At 36.8% G+C, this 19,197-nt stretch overlaps 1 protein-coding gene across 4 annotated transcripts in view; it reads left to right on the forward strand.

The window, feature by feature from the left end:
• Window positions 1–19,197, forward strand: part of cacnb1 (calcium channel, voltage-dependent, beta 1 subunit) — a 55,700-nt gene that overhangs the window by 14,299 nt on the left and 22,204 nt on the right. For 3 of the 4 annotated variants that reach the window (XM_036589498.1, XM_036589499.1, XM_036589500.1), the window contains exons 3-5: window positions 15,422–15,541; window positions 17,282–17,404; window positions 17,813–17,949. In XM_036589498.1, the coding sequence (XP_036445391.1) occupies window positions 15,422–15,541; window positions 17,282–17,404; window positions 17,813–17,949 (380 nt within the window). Of the gene's footprint in view, window positions 1–1,351; window positions 1,620–15,421; window positions 15,542–17,281; window positions 17,405–17,812; window positions 17,950–19,197 lie in introns of those variants that run through there. The other variant, XM_036589502.1, reaches the window with a different exon arrangement.

The following is a 19,197-nucleotide window of genomic DNA, read 5'->3' on the forward strand; positions in this document are numbered from 1 at the left end:
ATTTGTGGGTTTCCTTGGTCTCTTGTGCAGCCATCTTGCCGTTTTTTCATTATTTTTTCTCATAACACTCCGTTTGGAGGTCCATGTAACCCTAAAACTTCGTCCTACCCCTCTATCTCAACAAAAATCGGTACACCTTACCCCTAGACGTAAATGCACAAAACAGAGAGGTAAGGGCTAAGTAGTAGGGGCAAAGTGGTGAAATAGGATTGAGTTTAGGACTTGACTAAAAATTTGAATGGAAACTTGAACGGAAAAAGTTTTTTTTTTGCGTATGTGCAACTATGAACTTTGCAGAGTTTTTAGTTTATATAAAAATTGAGGGATTAATTATGACAGCAGTTAAATGATATGCATGTCCTGCACTTACATTATATTTAATGCATTAAATATTTGTGGTATTTGTGGCTATTATCTGTAATCCAGTCACTGACTCATCTGACTGGCATATTAACTAGTCTCCATCTATCTGAGGCCTTAGTGAGTCACATCGCTGATACACTGTTTGAGTAAGTGGGAGAGCTTACACTGCTCAGAAACTCTCCTACAAGAGGTAATAATAGATGCAGTGCGTCAGGTGTCCATTTGTCATGAGAGGGGCTGTAAACGAGGGTTTTCTCACTTCCTCCCTCTCCACTCCACACACACTCCACACACACACACCCGCACATTGGGCTGACGACTACATTCCCAGCTACACTTTAGTACACACCACCTCATACCACTGCTAAATATGAGAGAGAGAAAGAGAGAGGGAGGGAGGGAATGGAGGGAGATAGAGAAGAGAGAGAGAGACAGGCTGAGAATGAAAGAGAAAGAGAGAGGGCCAGGATAGCGAGAGACAGGGAGTAGAGAGAGAGACGAGGAGAGAAATACAGGGTGAGAGAGAGAGGGAAAGAGAGAAGAAAGAAAGAGAGAGAGTCAGACAGGCAGAAGAGAGAGAAGAGAGAGCGAGACAGGCCAAACATAAAGAGAGAGACAGGAGAGAAAGAGAGAGACAGAGAAAGAGAGGCAGGAAAGTGAAAGAAAGAGGGAGAAAAGACAGAGGGAGAGACAGGAGAAAAAGAGAATGGGGACACGCAGGAGAGACAGAGCGAGAGAGAGACAGAGAGGAGGAAGAGTGAGAGAGAGATAGGAGAGAAAGAGAGATGGGGAGAGAAGGAAAAAAGAGTGAGATGGTAGAGAGAGAGAGAGAGGTGAGGAGATGTGCCTCTGCCTGCGGCGGCTAAATTTAACCCCCAGTCTGCAAATGTAGCACAAGTTCTGCAATTTGACCCCCCCACAACCCCCGCCCCCCCTCCGATCTCTCTCCCTGCACTGAGTTCAGGTTCCATGTCAGTGTGGTGGGTATGAGAGAGAGATAGAAAGAGAGAGAGAGAGAGAGAGAGAGAAAGACAGTGGAGGAATGTGGGTTGGGGGCTTGAGGTTAGCAGAGTAATTTGCCGTTCTCTGACACACACTTAGAACTTTTTGGACGCGCGCTCTCACACACACCCTTGTGTGACTGGCACACACATTACGTTTGGAGCAGACTCGGACTTTCTGGGTGTGACGCGTGGTTGCCGTGGCAAGTAAAGAGTGCCATGGATACAAATGAACGGATTCATAGGCCTGTAACGGTAAGAAGGAACCGGAAAGCCTCCACTAATTTGATTGCGTGTGCTTTTATTTTTATTGATTTGAATGGATTTGAGAGGAATTATCGCACTGAAGTTCACATTTGAAAAGTTTTGTGGCCTATTTATTTCCCTCCTCTCTGCCTCTCTCTTCCTCTGGTGGTGCGATTCCATTTTGGGCTGGGCAGCTGCATAGGCCCTGTGGGTTTAAATTAGACCTCCAGCACTGAACAGGGACCCCTCTGCCACCACTTGCCCAGACACAGTGTTCTTTCTGCAGGCCTCTGGCCCTCTGAACACCCCTGGCACACTGGAGCGTGATTTTTAATCCAAATCAGTCTCAGGCTGCTGTATGTGTAATAACCTATAATTAAGTTCTTCTAGATTTGAGTGAAAAGTAACGCAGTGGGATGTAAATTACTGCAATTGAGATATTTGAGGGAAAATACGGCTTACATATGCATGTTCCTGTGATAACATAGTTTAAAAAAAGCGTTTGGTAGTCAAAACAGTAAATGAGTGATAATTGAAATGGCAAAAAAGACAGATGTGCAAAATCAAGAGGAACAGCGCTTGGCTTGGCATAAATGAAGACGAGTCATCTAAGCTTGTGTTTGTAACATGATGATATTCTGATCAGCTTCGGACTGTATCAGCTGACCTTGTTAACCCTTCCAAGTGGAGTTATTACTACTGCTACTCAAAAGCAAATGTAATGTACAAAAGCAGTGACATAATTAATTAGTCAGTTACAGAATGAGTTATATTCACATTAGATTTATATTCTCTGTCAACAGGTTTGAAAGTACATGTCTGCATTTTTTTCAGTTTTAATTGTCAAAAAATAAGAACACAATGAAAGATTTTCTTTCTGCAAAATAAGACTAACAACGTTTTATTTAGGTTAAATCATGAAAAATATCTCCTCCATAAAAACACAAAAGTCTTATCAATTAAAGTTTAGAATCTGCAATTTCAACAGAATTTTTCCACTTCTTTCAATGAGCTGCAAGTGAGAAATTCATACTATTAAATGACGCCATGCTTTTGTTTTGGTGGTAATAAATGCAACGTCTGAGGATTTTAATATCACCTTCTCAATAATCTATGCCTTCACGCTACTGTCAGCCTGTTATTAATGTGTAATTAATATAAAAGAGACAAAGTGCATGAAAACCAAACTGCTTAACTGGCAGACTTGATAAGTGAGCTTCTGTGTTTTGGACGTTTTTCTTGTTTTGACGCTTTGTGCTTTGCATTTAAATCAGTGCTGTGACAATGAGGCTTACAGAAAAGCAGCTTATGTAGGTTCACGTTGTGACAAATTGTTATTTATAACCAGTGTTAGAAACTAGTCTGTCCTGCTGGAGTCGACTCCTGAACTACACTAAACTTTTGTTCATTTCAAAATACTTTATCTTTTTTTTTTTCCTGAACTGCTGCAATTGTAAACTTTTTGCACGCCATTTAATGTGTATCTCTGATGTTGACCAAATGAAGAATGAAGGGTTTCCAGCGTAATGGGTCAGTCCTTAGTGATTTCCTGAGTGTCCATTGGTCGGTTTCACATGCAATGTAGATGGACATATGACATGTTTCTCAACCCCTCTTCATAGCCTCATAACTCTGGATGTGAGTCACGTGTGATCTCACGCTAGGATGAAATGGAAAGGACAGACTCTACAGTTTCAGAAAATGTGTCAACTGTATTTATAATATATATTATCACAAAGATAGAGAAATATATAGAAACATCTATTTGTCCCTCAGGACAATCAGGGTGAAAAAAACACAGCCGACTGAGTCCAAGTATTTCAGCCCTCACAGTCATTGGCCAAAAGTCAACCCCGACTCTGTTGGAGTCAAATCCTAATGACTACTACAGTGGTAACAGTAGTCTGATAAAAGACTGAATTTTGTCAGAACCAGGCCTTATTGGGCAAGTATGTTTGCGCATACAAGGAGTTTGTCTTTGGTTATACAGTAACTCATGGTTGTCTATACTTTTATCCATTTGTATACTGTTGTGCAAACAGTACTAGCATACAAAACCACATATACAAGGCTGTTTGAGATTATAATTTAGGCATGCAGTTTGCTTAATGCTAAACTGGAGACTATAGACCTCCGCTACTTGGTGTTTGGACTGTTATGTTGTTTTGGCTCTTTGAACTTTGGATTTGAATTGGTGCTGACAGTATTAGTTACAGATAAGCAGCTTTCATTTAGAAGCATCTTCTTACTATTGTCAGATTAACTGTACAGGAATCACAGCACATTCTGTTCCTGTTCACCCCCAGACTTTCATGATCAATGGGAAGCTTTGGTGATGATTTGTGTTAACAGGACAGGTCATATAGCGATGGACACTGTCCAGGAGGACTGCTGTCTGTGGGGCTGGTATGAGACAGTTCTGGCTTCAGTTGACTTTGTCTAGCAAAAACTGATGCAGAATGGCAAGTGATTGATTCTGATCTACAGCCTGCAGAGCTTAGAGCCTGAGACGGATGATAAATTGCATAATCAGTTTGTGACACGATGCACCTCTGTCATCAGTCTCTCTCTCTCTCTCTCGCTTGTTTGCTCACTCAGTCTCTCTCTCTGTAGCTCTCTGTCCAGGTATTCCTCAAATAGTGCTGGCAAATATAATCTTTTTAATACTTGCAGCAGAGATTTCCCAAGGTCATTCTATTTCAGAACACTTGTCTTTTATGTTTTCAGCGTTTTGGCCTCAATGCACACAAAGCCGAGTTTTCTCTGGAGTGACAGCTTGTTGTATATTTGAGCGAAATCTCACTGATGATTCATATCTGAAAAGACAGTGTTTAGTGAATCAAATTAGCACTGCAGAATTTGAGTTCCTGCCTCCCTCAAAAGGACTCACAGATCTGCCGTGACAGTAAAAAAGAATGTTTAAATTATAATCACACAAATTGTTGCTCTTGCTCATCGCAGTGTCTCATGCTTGTCACATTAAAATGGCAGCTGTCACACAAACGTTTAACACACTGTCACAAGTCTCCTAAAAGCAGGCTGGCTTGTCATGTCTGTTTAGTGCATGCAGGCCTGTATAAACAGCAGGCAGCTCCAGAATGTTTTTCTTGAAGTTCCTTTCCTTAAAGGGGAATTCCACCCATATTTTGAAATTTCTGTATAATTCAATGGTTAAGATGGAAATAAAATTATTCAGAGCTGTTTGATGTAAGATGCTCCTTTCTAACAAAAATTACAGAGTCAGAATTGTTCGTAGTGATAGTGATAGGAACCAGATGTCTGAACTGTTTAATGTCTCTGAAAGCTCCCTGACAGAATATTTCACAAAATGGTTATGAATATGCAGCCTGATGATGCCTAAAACATAGTTATTGAAAGCTGTTTGTGGTGGAAAGATACATGCAGGGTGTTATAAAAGAGAAAGATTTTTTTTTTTAGATTAACACTATTTTACCATTATCAACATGACATATAAATGCTCAGAAGTCATGTGTAGGTTCACTAGTCATTTATGATAGTAAATAAATTGGCTATATTTGTGTTATAAACATTCAAAGCCCTTAGGGTTGTTTCACAAAGCAGGATGATAACCCAGGATAATAAGGATAATAAGTCCAAGGATGAGGTTTGTCTAATAAGAATGTCCCTCAGCTCTTTTTCTTATTGGACAGGCTAGACTCTGGGCTTAAATTATCTGGCTAAACTGAGAAATCCTTCTTTGTGAAATATCCCCCAGGGGTTATTCAAGCTGGATTTCGCAGTTAGCCAAATAACATAAGCCAATGGTTAGGACTGTTCAGTAAGAAGAAAAGACATTTCAGTTTTCTGAAAGCCTTAATTTGGTGTAGGCTGTTTGGTTAACTTAAACCTCTTGCTTTCTTAAAAACTCTAACTTACAGTGGAACACAATTGCTGTGCATAGAAAATGAGGCATTTTGAATGTGTAATCTTCTATAATGACAGGGAGTGCACCCTACATTTCAATTAAACAAAATGAGGATTTTTATAAGCTTGCTGTTGCTTTATTGCAGCCATCACATTTCAGGCAAATGAATTCAATGTAGCACAGGAGGCCATGAATAGATACAGTAAAAGCTGTAATGTAATACTGTAAAATGTTAAACTTGCAATACGTTCAAGTAGATACTGTATCTTCATGTTGCCAGACAACGCCTTGTAGTAAATTAAGAATTACTGTGGATTTGATATTCTGATCAGTTTATATAAAGAGGGATATTGCTTCTGCTCCAGTAAAACTGCATATCTTTATTATCAAATTGCTAGGAAACTTAAGTGGAAATTTAAGCGAAATTAGGAAAGTCTTTAAGCGTACAGTGTAACATAATAATGAGAAATAATGTTAAAAGCTATACAGAGTGGTTAGTTCTGGTGCATTTAAGTTTTAAATAATCTGGAAGAAAAGTTAAATATTTGCATTTCATGAGGTGTTATATGCATAAGGTGGCGAAAAGGTTTATTCAAAGATATTTTTAGAGTTAGAAAAACTCCAAAGTAAATGTTGGGAAATCAAAACATTCTTACACCATTTTAAGACATGCATTGTATTTGTAGGTGTAATACTTACAATACAATAATGACTTTTGAGGTTTAAGCTAAGCTTTTGAGGTTTAGGCTAAGCAGTATATTGTGAAAGACGAGATAAAAGCAAAGAAGTTTCAAACATTTTAGCAAATGTGTTTAAATATCACTAATTCTTTCCACCAAAAAAGTGGAACTTTTCCTATGTGGATAGAACTGTAAAACTGTTCCAATATCAGGTTCAGATCAGCTTTACCAATGTTTACCAGACTATCCTGAATGTGGTTTGGTTCAAGACAGTCTGTAAAGCATTTCACAACCCATCTTGCTGAACTGTATAATGTTTGTCCCTGTGTTTGAATGTGTAGCAGGTGATCAGCTGAGCCATCAGCTGATTGTGATCAGCTGATAACAGCTGTTGATTTGAGACTGGGGCCTGAGTCTGACTTTGTGGCCTGCCTGAACTAGCACTATGCTCAATTTTGTGTAATTGTTCCGCAAGCACAGCTGCTGACCAAAAAGTGTGCTTAGGGGCAACAACAGGTTTAGAATTTAATGTAGTCTTGCTGTCATACTCTGAATCTGACCAAATGGGCTGCAGGTCAGATATTGTCTAAGTTATCTAATGTAACCATTTTTGTTTTTGTATGTGCTAAAGTAGAAATGCAGTATTGGCACTCAGCAGAATTATGTAGTTCTTATGAAAAAATGGGTAGAAAGGTATTAACAAGGTCATTTTATTTTGATCATAGAGGGATAAATAGCCCGTAATTCAACAACTGACCGTCTCCAAAGTCAGGATTGCTGAACAATTATTCTGTTAAGAGCTGTGATTTACTTGATATTCACACACTTAACAGAAGTTGTGTAATAGAGAAAAATATGGGGGAGAAGTGAACTTCCAACTTTTTCTAGAAGAAGCTTCTTAGGTTTTATTTACCCTGAAATGTGCTATGTAGCCCTATAGTGAACCAGCTATGTATAGAAAATCACAGATGTAAAGAAAGGAAAAACAAAACTGGAGCAAACTTAAAGTCATAGTAGTCACATTACAAGTCATGTTACCTTTATGATATGTGGACCTTTATGATACATAGATAATATTAGTGGCAACAGGTGCAACAGAATAAAGGTGAAAGAGGTTACAATGTTCTGTTATTTGTATTTCATTCATTTTTAAGTTGTCCTAAATTCTAATACATGGAAGATTATATGGGACAGGGTTAAACATCTACTTTTGTAGTGAAAAAACAATCTGATATGACCATATGTATGATTTATTTATATTGACCACATGGTTGACAGTTTTCTGCAAGAGACAAATCTGGTCCTGAGGCTCTTGAACATAGACATTGTTTTACTCTTGGTTTTGTTATTTTACTTTTGGTACACTAAATGTAATTAACAGTGCTAAGCAATTACAGCGGTTTATGAGGCTCGACCAAGAGTCTGAATGTTTACAGAGGAGAGTGGCATATAACTGGTAACAAACAAGAATGAAGCATAGCACGTAGAGTGTGGAAAGACTGTATTAGAGAAGTACAGAGAAGAAGTTAAGGCATCAGCCAGGGCCTGGGACAGCCAAGCTTTAGTTTGTTTTCCTTTGTAAAATTAGGCCTAATCTCAGTTAGGGCTTACATGTTAGGCAAACACAGTTTTCACTGAAATAATCTAAACTAACATTAGGCTGTGTTAATTTATCAAATATAGCTTGAAATGTAGTAAAGTCTCTAATTAAAAGTTTTCCAAATTATATAGTCTCAAACAACCTAGCGTGCTGCCCCAAATGTGAAAATATGCTGAATATATATATAATATTTAGTTATAAAAACCTCTTAAGAAACTGCAATGTGAGTAGACACCCAAAAAGAAAGTGCTGATGGTTGAAGGAACCGCCCCTTTTCCACAGCATTAACACAACACAGTGGGTTAATACGTTGAGCTAGCAGTGACTGCCAGCGTAAATCAAATATTCTTTTTTCAATACAATTGAAAAAACAACATTATTGAAATTTGAAGCAATATTTTTAGGACGTAGCACATCTTTTTTTTAAGTTATTAAACCAAGAATTAAATGGATGTAGCCGAAGCTCTGTTGTAGCAATGATGTAGCATAGACTGGCATACATATTTTGGGTATTATTACATTTTATGGGCTTAACTAAAGCTTAATCTTTGTGGTAGTTTATGATACTGTAAGTTCTACTTTATCTGAACAAGTTAAGCAAATTCCATTAAAGGCCCAGGTCAAACCACTGTAGTTCGAACTAATGTGGTTCCAACTAACGTGGTTCAGACTACTGTGGTCCGACTGAGCTGTGATGGCAAACGATTGTTAGTTGTGATGTTTGTTAGTTCAGTGATCCGTCATACTATGTTGGTTCAGCTGTGACTTGCATTGTTGTTTGGAAACGCTCTCCAGATTGTGCTGTCATAACATAAGTGTTGCATAACAAATTGAATTCCCCTGAAATTAACCTGTAGCAATGTTGGAGAAAATTCAGAACATTTGAATTTGAGTGAAAGTAGAAAGTAGAAATTTTTAATATTAAATGATAAAATGTTAAAGTACAAAAGTACTTCTAAATGTACATAAGTATCAAAAGTAAAAGTACTGGTCATGTTATACTAATTTAATAAACAGTTTAGGGATGCACAGTGATATCATAATCTGCAAAGGCAGATAATTGCTTAAAAAATTGGTATTGGACAGAAGTTTAGTTTTAACTGAAATTTGATGGTGTATTTATTGTGCTTTGGAAGAGCAGAGCGTTTACACTGTAAAAATGGTTTGTCAGTTCAACCTAAATAAAAATACAATAATACAATACAATTGAACCGGTTTTATTCAACTTAAAAAATGGTTCATTCAAAGAATTTATTAGGTAGAATAAAACTAGTTAATTTACTTGACACCACATGAAGTAATTTTCTTAGGTTGAACTGACGAACCATTTTTTACACTGGAGGCTACTGCCTGTTAAAAATGTTACATTTCTCCATAATTTTGATAGAGGTACATTGAGTACCACTTTTTACATTTTATAAATGTATCGGCACTGGCAGATATGCACATGAAGAATATCAGATATGTGCATCGGTCCACAGTTGCCATATTGGTGCATCCCTGTGTAGGAGACCTGTGTAGCTACAGACATGAACTAAATGTTTGATACTTAAGTACATATAAAAGCAAGTACTTTAGTACTTTATAATGCCCATATCATGGAAAAATTAAATGTCCTTGCTTTTTTAAATAAAGCGTTTGATGTAGTAGTATAAACACTGTTCGTTTTAAAGCATTATAAGTTTGTTATAAATTCATTATTTTTGTGACATCATGAAAATCAACCCATTAACATATATCTACCTGTTAAACAAATAGCAATTTAACCCCACCCCTTTAGACTGAAGTTAAAGTGAGAGTTTCCCACACTGCTTTTTTAAATGAGGCACAGTACAGGGCAGCCAATCAGAGTTTATTGTTGACATATATCAGCCTCAAAGGAACTGTGAAAAAAAACAGTCTGTTTAATTCAAAGGGATAAAGAGAGGTTGGAAAGTAGTAATGCAAAATGATTTATGAATCTTTTGATACATAAATCCACAAAAATGCCGTAAGTGGAAGACAAAAATAAAACGCAAGGAAAATGTTGGACATAGGACCTTTAACTCATATCCACCACTGTTTTGTAGTGCACTGTGTACCTATTTAAAAATCGTTCAGTGGAAACTTAAAACTGAGAGGTAATGGTTCAAATCCCAGATTCAATCCTCACTCAGCTTTCACAGAAATAGAAGGCCAGGTGTTATGGTTGCTGGGCTGTGGCTCTCATGTGCTCACTTACCGGGGTGTGTATCTATGTGTGTGTGAGGTTTTACAGAGCTTTTCTCATCAGCTCTCCCACGCAGTCACTCTCATTCTTTCTCCAGCTTTAATTTCTTCCCTCTCTCTCTCTCTTTTTCTCATTCTCTCACTCTAGCGCTGCTGGGTTCCTGGCAGGTCTGAGTGTTGAAGTGAAGTGCTAAGTCTGTTATTTTGCAGGGACTGACTAATTTAAATAGCACTCTTAGGGAGAAAATAGAAACGTGTAAATAAGAAAAACAAGGCTCTGTCAGGAATGAACTGCGGTCATGCTGTTCAGAAAGATAAGTGGTGGGAAGATAGCGCATTCATATTGCCAATATGTTTTGTGTTATTACAAATACTCAGACTGTGATGACTGTGCTGAAACATTTGATTGATGGATTTGCATTAGCATTTGCGAGTGTAGACATGGCTGGGTGATAGAACTTTATTATCACTTCTAGCAAAAAAGGGGTCAATAGTACAAAAAAGATTCTTTGGCTTGTAACAACAGAGAGACCATTGTGGCTCTAAATAGAACCATTATTGAGACGTTCTTTAAAGAACGATGCAACAGTTTCTGCAGAAGCAGCATTTAATCTTGCAAAGAACCATTTAAATGGTTCAGTATTTTTTCAACAAATCTTTTTGATTTCTTTTAAAGTGAAGTTGGAGGATTTAGATGTATAATGAGTTAGTATTTAGATAAAAAAGACTATTCAAAAACTGCTCTCCCATGTTTTCATGTCACTACCGAAACACAGAGTTTTAGTCTGTGGGAGTGGAGCCTTATTTTAGCCACGCCCCTGCATTTTAGAGCAGGAAGTAAGACTGCATGCTTGTACCTAATGGCCACATGGTGAGCAGTTAGATTGCTTAGAGCCCGTTGCTTAGAATTAAACGTGTCCCAAAGTCTGAAAATCTATGTGTAACCTTAAGAATTGGCACTACAAAAACACATATTTTACAACATTTTATTGTGTGTTTATTATGATTTTATGTGTGTGCAGCTGTTGAAAGCTGTGTTTGCTAGTCACATTCTGGCTAGTGTTTTTGAGTTCCGCTCAAAACTACACAAACACACACACACACACACACACACACACACACACGTCAGAAATCGGTTTAGTTCTTTGTTTACAGCTTGTTCTTGAGAATGTCTGTATGGGCTGGAAGTCTAGAATCTTTATCTTTATATCTAATTTTACATTCATCTTCTCAACTGAGAATTTCTTTAGACAGACTGACAAATTTATTAAATTTTGTTTGAAAGAACCTGATCAACAACGTTAAGAATTTAAAAGCAGAGGCCTGTAAATGACCTTATCTGCCATTATTTTATGTTAGATTGGAGAATGGATTTGATGTCATGAATGAGGTTAATTTAAGTAACTAAGTAAAATTATGTTAAATGTTACTGTGCATCTGTCAGAGACCACCCTCTCATTCATTTAATTTCCAGTGAAAACAGCCTTTGACCCCTTAAAACCCCAGGCTTATTACATACTAAGACTTATTATTCAGTAACTACAGGGACTTCAGTGCAAATGGGCTGAGCTGTGAACTGTGTAGCAGAACCTTGGACCCACTGGTGGGTCCTGGCCATTTCAGGGGTTAATTACAAATTATTAATTTTCAGCGTCATGATGAAAAAGCAGAAAACATATTTAACAGAAAATTACACAAAAGCCATAATAATTAAATATGATACACATTCTGTCAGTATGACAGTATTCACCCTTTATTACAGCATTTATTACAGCTTTCATTCTTTTCAGGAAACTTGCTTTCAGTTTTTCAAAGAAATCTGCAGGAATATTTTTTTCCACACCTCCAAAGTTCAGTCTTAGAAGTTGGTTACACTTTCTGCTTCTCACAATCCAAGTATCAGTCCATAAAACCCTACTCCAGATTCCATCACAGATGTCCTGTGTTGATGTTCTAGTGCAGTTTTACTTTACTTCCTTTCAGAGTCATAGCTTTGTGCTGTCTTCTCACAGTGGAAGGATGGACAGAAACACCTGTGTATTTTTTTCAGATCTGAAATAAGAATGGAGTTTGATTTTCTCCTCTCTCTCAAAGATGAAAGCTTTAAGTACAGTTTATTTGATGGGGGCAGTTTTGGTGGTCTACCAGGTCTTGCACAGTTTGTTAAAAGACCCTTTTTTGTAACTCTTTAAAATAAAACCGATTTTTCACTTGTTTTCCTTGACTTTCCCCTTCATTATGCAGTCTTAAATCTAATCTAATGAGAAATATATCCTTTATTATATTTGTGATTGACATAAAAGAGAAATTAGGGAGGTGGGTTTGGGTGTTTTTTTTGTGAATGTTAGTGTCTGTTTGAAGGGAACAGACTGTCAGTAACTCCTTTAGGAGCAGCTTTTGTTTTAAGGACTTAACTGGTTGGTTTTAAGATTGGAAGGATGGAAGAGTTAAAGAGTAGGAAGTAAAGAGTGGACAAATGAAATACTGATATATTTGATATTTGATTTTATATGTAGTTGATGAGCCTTTTAGATAATTGTTGAATAAATGTTTCCTGCTTTTTTGACGCTTAAGCACTTAATGACCGTTTTGACTGGACTATGTCTGACTTTTGCACAGTACTGTTCTGCCTTTTATACAGTTGTATGCAAAAATGTGAGCCTCCGTGGTCAAATGACATGTTTACATGTTTTGTTGATTTTCTAGGTGAAAACAAGTTAACACATCTTCTACAGAGTACACACATTTTAATGCACAGTTACTGTTTATTTACTGGATCTAACATATTAGACAAAAATAAAACATTAAATTTGACTTGTGTACACTTATGGCACAGTTTATATTTTATGGTTTCCAATGTTTTATGCTCAGCATATAAATAGAAGTTGTGCACCAAAATTTGCAGAAAGAGTTCCCTGTAGAGAATTTGGCAATATGTGCATATGACTGTATATTGTATAATGTTATGTGAACTGTATTGATGTAATGTATTGCCTAATATTATAAACTGCACTAGATGGAGTATGAAAGGAAAACCAGAGAGTTATTAACGTGACTTTAGTAAGTGGTGTGTGTGTGGCTATGAATAATTTAACATCAATTCGCATGGCATATGTGAAGGCAAATTCTCACCTCTATTTTAAGCCTCATCATGCACACATATACACACACTTTGATTCTCACAAACTTGCACATACACACACATTGAGTCATTCTTCGCAGCTGTCCACATGCCTGTCCGCACCTCCCACGGTTCAGAGTGTGTCTGACACCTGAAAAACAGCGAGAGGAAAAAAGGGAAAGAGAAGGAACAGGCTAGAAGAGAGGAGTGGGCGGCTTATATAAAGACACAATGGCACTCTGTAGTCTACTGTCGAAAACTGTTAGAGCCAGCTCTGAGAACACTGTGTATGTGTGTGTGTGAGTAAAGGAGAGAGACAGAGAGAGCGTGTAAGGAGAAAAATGCTGGCCATAATATTTAAATCATGCAAGATAATCTAATTGCTTTTTACTTCACATTCACATGGTCATTTTCTGCATCTAGGGCTGCCACTACCAGTTACATTAGTTATCAAGGAATCTGCTGATTATTCAGTCTTAGACATCATTTAACTGCTTTACACTATACTGAGTTCTTCAACTATCTTACTCATGTGTTAAGTACATGTAAGTAAAATTGTTACTGCAGTGAATTGGAACGACTTGAATTCCTACCAATTAGAAATAAAAGCTAACATGGAGAGAACAGTTTAAAATATGCATCATCATGATGCAAATTGCCAATTAATCATGGCCGATTCTTTTTAAGGGTAATTTTTTAAATTGATGTTAATCAAGTCACTGTGACAGCCCTATCTATATACATAAAAAGGAAACTTGAATAATAATAAGCCAATATTAAAAACCTGTCCATCTCAATAGATTGCAGTTATCAAGCACTCATATATCTATCTATCTATCTATCTATCTATCTATCTATCTATCCATCTATGTGTGAATATATATATATATATATATATATATATATATATATATATATATATATATATATATATATATATGTACATATCGCTGTTGTCAGAAAAAGAACTCATCTCTCCAATCATATTATTTGATTATTTGAGCATGGTAGCTGTTCCTTTCGTTGTGTGATAATTCCATAATGATTGGACCAACAGAAATGCTCCAAATATGTCTTGGAATAAATTCCCTTTACATTAACCCCTTACGTGGGCTTGGGATTTTAAGGGGTTAACATTGAAAATAAAAAATGTTTTTGCCCTCTCCTGTAAAGTTACTGTTTTGGAAATACATATATAGTACCAAATTTCTTTCTTCTGTTATCATGTGAATGCCGTGATTCATCAAAACATCAACAGAAGCTCATCAAGGGACATCTGTGATTAATCGAGATGCTCACAGCAAACAAGAAACAATGTTTTGATTGATTAGAAGCTCATTTGCATTTGCTCATTCTCTGATACCAACATTGCAAAGGCCGATATTGTGATAATGACGTATTGCACAGCCCGACTGCATAAATATAATCCCTAATATGGTGAAAAAAGTACTGTATATACTAACCAGGCATGTTAAGGTCTGCAGAAATTTACTATTTTTGAATTTATCATTTTTGCAAGAGCCAAATCCAAAGCTCTGATGTCCAGTTTTATCACCTTTCTGCTTGTTGCTCTGCTCCAAACTTGCTTGATTTCTTGTTACACACCTTGTTTACCTCTGTTTACACTGTGCATCTGGGAGCTCATTAGCTATAGATGGTCTTTGATTATAAAACACATTTTTCTTGTGAGGGTCTGAGAGAGATTACATGACTGTTTATGAGCCTCACTGTTTAGAGTAGTCTGAAGGTGCTGGGTTGAGGTCAGAGGCTGAGCTGAGCACACACACATTCTGAGAGGCATACACTTTGCAACTGTGCTAAAGTTTGGAATCTGTGTTTTTTCAATAATATAGAGCTAATTTGTTACCATGTACTGTGTAAAATGATTTTAATATGCTAGTTCTGCTAGAAAGTTAGGAAACTGTAAAAACAGAAATCTTAGATCCCTCTTATTTCTACACAGACTAAAAGTGTGTAGCATCAAGAATGTTAATATCTGGAGTGCATCATAGTTCAAAAGTGATAATCAAATCTTAAGACAGGTAATTTGACAAAAATCACTGTAAATAGATTATTATTGTATATTATTAATAATTAATAATAGTTTTTTATTGCTCCTAAGATACTTAGATATTGAATATCTACATATTAACATTTATTTTGCTGTCTAGTGTGTAGTATTTCCATCCATATTGTGAAAGTTATTATTTTTTTATAAAATAGCAAAAATAATAAATGTCACAAGTGATCCCAAACTGTTGAACGGGAGTGGACAGAACTCCAAATCATCTCTCCTCTTTCTCTTTTCTCTCTCAGGGCTCAGCGGACTCCTATACCAGTCGCCCCTCAGACTCTGACGTGTCTCTGGAGGAAGATCCTGAGGCCCTGAGGAAAGAGGCTGATAGACAGGCGCTGGCCACCCTAGAGAAAGCAAAGGTATCTCTCTTTCTTTCTTTCTTATTACATACTAAGGCTTATTATTAACTACAGAGATATCAATGCAAACTGGTTGAGATGTCCTTTGATTATAGAAGTGTGTAATAAAACTTTGGCCCGGCTGGTGGGCCTTGGCCTTTTAAGGGATAAAACATTTTCCAGAGCATTTTCCTGTTGCTCAGCATTTTAGGTATCCATTATTTTGCTCTTATTAAGCCTTATCACGCCAAAAGTAACTTATCTAGCCAGTAACTACTTAGTAACGGGCTGCCCATTGCTACATTATAAAGTAGTAGATAGGGTGATTATGCCTTTTCCATTCTTTTTAATGCTCTTATTAAGCTTTATTGAGACCAAGTCAAGACCAAGACTAGGAACAGGCAAAACTGAGACAGGGCCAAGGAAAAATAATGATTTAAAATTTCTTTGTGGTTCGGTTCACATGCATTATGCATGGTCGATATCATAATAATAAATTAATAGATAAATAATACTAGCCAATCAAACTGTCTTAATTCAACTATGCACTTTGACTTTTGGAAGCAGATGATGGCTAATTACCAATTATGATTAATAGCCAATTATTGGCTTAATGAGACTTAATCAAAGCATTACTAGTGCTCTGGAAAATGCTTAATTCAGTCTAGTTATTGCTTTATAATATAGTAGTAACAGCCAGTTAATTATTAATTACCAGTTTGTTAAGCCTTAATAAGCTTAATGTAGAACATTATAATGTCCCCCTATACTGCAGTGTTACTCTAATATCTTCTACCTCTGCTTTTCCATTCCTGTTGTCCTTTCATTCCTTCCTTTCTCTTTCTCTCTGTCTACTGAACATCACTAGTGTTAAATCCAGGTGCGACATTTAGGTTGATGACTAGAACAGATATGGTTTCATGTGGAATTTAAGAGGAATTTTACTGATTTTTAAAAAAGATCTGCGTAATTCAGACACTGAGATGTAAACAAAGTCATTCAGAGTGGCTTGATGTGAAATGGTCCATTGTAGAGAAACGTACTAGCTCAGATTTCATACAGTGGTAGTGATAGGAACCAGGGGTCATGATGTCTACAACACAAATATAGCCATTTTATTTACTATCCAAAACAACCTGTGAGTATGTGATTCATATGTAATGTCGATCATGGTAAAAAAAGCTTTCTTTTTGGGGCTGTTTTGCCTTACGACACTCTACATGTACCTCTCTGCCATGAATACATATTAAAAACATGTTTTGAGCCACAAAAATTCAAAACTATAGTAAAACAATGTCTCAAACAAAAGGCCCTTTAAGTGGGGTGGATTCGTGACTATCATGGAACAGTATCCAGACCAGAAGCACATCAGTGACAGTGCTAAAACCCCACCTCATATTTAGTATTGACCAGTTTTATTTGATCCCCTATTATCCTCCTCTAATATTCTCAAACACTCTGCTCTAATTAGCAGATCTAATTAGACAAAACAAAGACTGAGGCTGTCATATCTGAGAACTGTTATTTATCTCACTTCAAGGATCTGAGTTTAGACACGAAATGAACTCTCTCCACCACCAAAAGGAAGAGACGTTTTATTGTTTTCAGTAGCCGATCTAAGTGATACTATGACTGGAAATTGAGGCTGGTCTGTTGCACTTCTCAGGATCACATTTTTTTTTCATAGCATGATTTATTCCTTATTGTTATCATTTATTATCATTCTGACTGTCTCTCTGTCCCTCTGCTCTTTCTTCACAGACTAAGCCAGTTGCGTTTGCTGTGAGGACTAATGTTGGTTACAATGCAGGCCCTAACGATGATGTTCCAGTGCAGGGCATGGCCATTTCATTTGAAGCCAAAGATTTCCTGCACATCAAAGAGGTCAGTTCTTCTTCTCATCTTTCACTGCCGTTTTCTAAATCTAATTGTATTCACAGAGCCCTTTTCAAACCATTTGTTTGTGTATTACTAAGCTTACCACAGCCTGGAAACTGTAATAAAAAATTATACGGTTATGAAATACTAATGAAATAATATGGTAATTTTAGTCTGTGTGTGATTGTGTTTGAGTGACCCTCATACTGATTTTGCACTGAAGTATCCTAAACGTTGATACAACACTTATATTGGTAATTTGAGTCGGGTGTGCACCATGCTGATTTAAGATGGCCTCAAATTAGCTCTGTAAGAACTGATTCAACACACTGAACATAATTTATTATTCTCTGTTGAAGGCTACAAGTACAGCAATATCAGATTGGGCATCTGTCTGTGTGTTTCTGCCAACAGAAATATAATAATGATTGGTGGATAGGGCGTCTGGTGAAGGAGGGCTGTGAGGTGGGTTTCATCCCCAGTCCAGTAAAGCTGGAGAGCACTCGTCAGCTGCAAGAGCAGAGGAGTAGACAGAACCGCCTCAGCTCCAGGTAACAATCAATCACAGCATCAACACTTAAAGGGGAAGTCCACTGATTTTTCTAAAATTCTGCATAACATAATCATAAGCAAAGTCATTCAGAGTGTTTTGGTGTGAGATGATCCATTATAAGATAACTTTACTGACTCCTTTAAAGTGGTGGTGATAGGAACCAGGAGTCGCAACATCTATAATGCAAATATGGCCATTTTATTTATTATCCAAAATGACCGGTGAACATTTATGTGTTTAGGCCAAAACATTATTTCTAGACTATCATGAAACAATGTCCCAGGCATCAGGAAATGTATCTGTGACTTTTTGATTTAATAAGCTGCTGAAAGTATTTGGACGTTTGGTTCCTATCACTGTCCTAAACAACTTTGACTTGCAGCATTTCTGTAGAATGGCACACTTTACATCAAAACATTCTGAAAAATTTTTTACATCTTAATGATTGAACTACAATTTATGATTAAAATATTTTTTTTAATTGGAAGAATTCCCCTTCAACCATCACCCAAACACAAGGCACATGGGATAATCCTGAGCTAGTTATCCCACCAATACTATAACCAGATTACTACTATGATGACTACAACAAGATCACCATGTTCATGTTTTTAAAAAGCCATTTTCCACTTGTTTGCGGTCCCCCCTGTTGTCCACTTACGCTTGTATGGTTTTGTTACCACAAACAGCTGTAATTAATCATTTTCCAACCTCCCTTTTTCCCTTAGTTAAAAGGCTGTTCTTGTTGCTGTGATATAAGTGAATTATCTTATTTCTGATTGGCTGCTCTGTATTGTGCCTCATTTAAAAAGCGAGGCTGAAATGTGCAGAACAAACTGTTCAGACTGAAACCCTAAGGGATGTCATAAAGCATACACTTCACCCACTCCTTTTGGATGTTTAGATCTTTTGGATGACTGTGCCATAACACAGTGAACAGCACAACATACTTGATACATTGCCTGCAGTAACAATATTCCATATCATTTCAATGTGAATAGGCAGTCATATGTCATTACATTACTGATATTTATTTTATTATAAATTCAACCAGTCCTTTTAGAATCATCTATTGCTCTGTACTTCAGTCTGGACACAAAAAATATGTTTTTATTTATTATTTTGTTTGTAATTATATACACTTTTGAAGTTGGATAGGGCTAGCACATTAGAATCACTTTATCAATTTATCTGCCACCGCATTGTTTTCCTATTATTGAAAACATTGATTCCAAACCTTAGTGCG

This window comes from Colossoma macropomum, unplaced genomic scaffold (genome assembly GCF_904425465.1).
Source record: "Colossoma macropomum unplaced genomic scaffold, Colossoma_macropomum, whole genome shotgun sequence".
In the NCBI taxonomy this organism is placed as follows: Eukaryota; Metazoa; Chordata; class Actinopteri; order Characiformes; family Serrasalmidae; genus Colossoma; species Colossoma macropomum.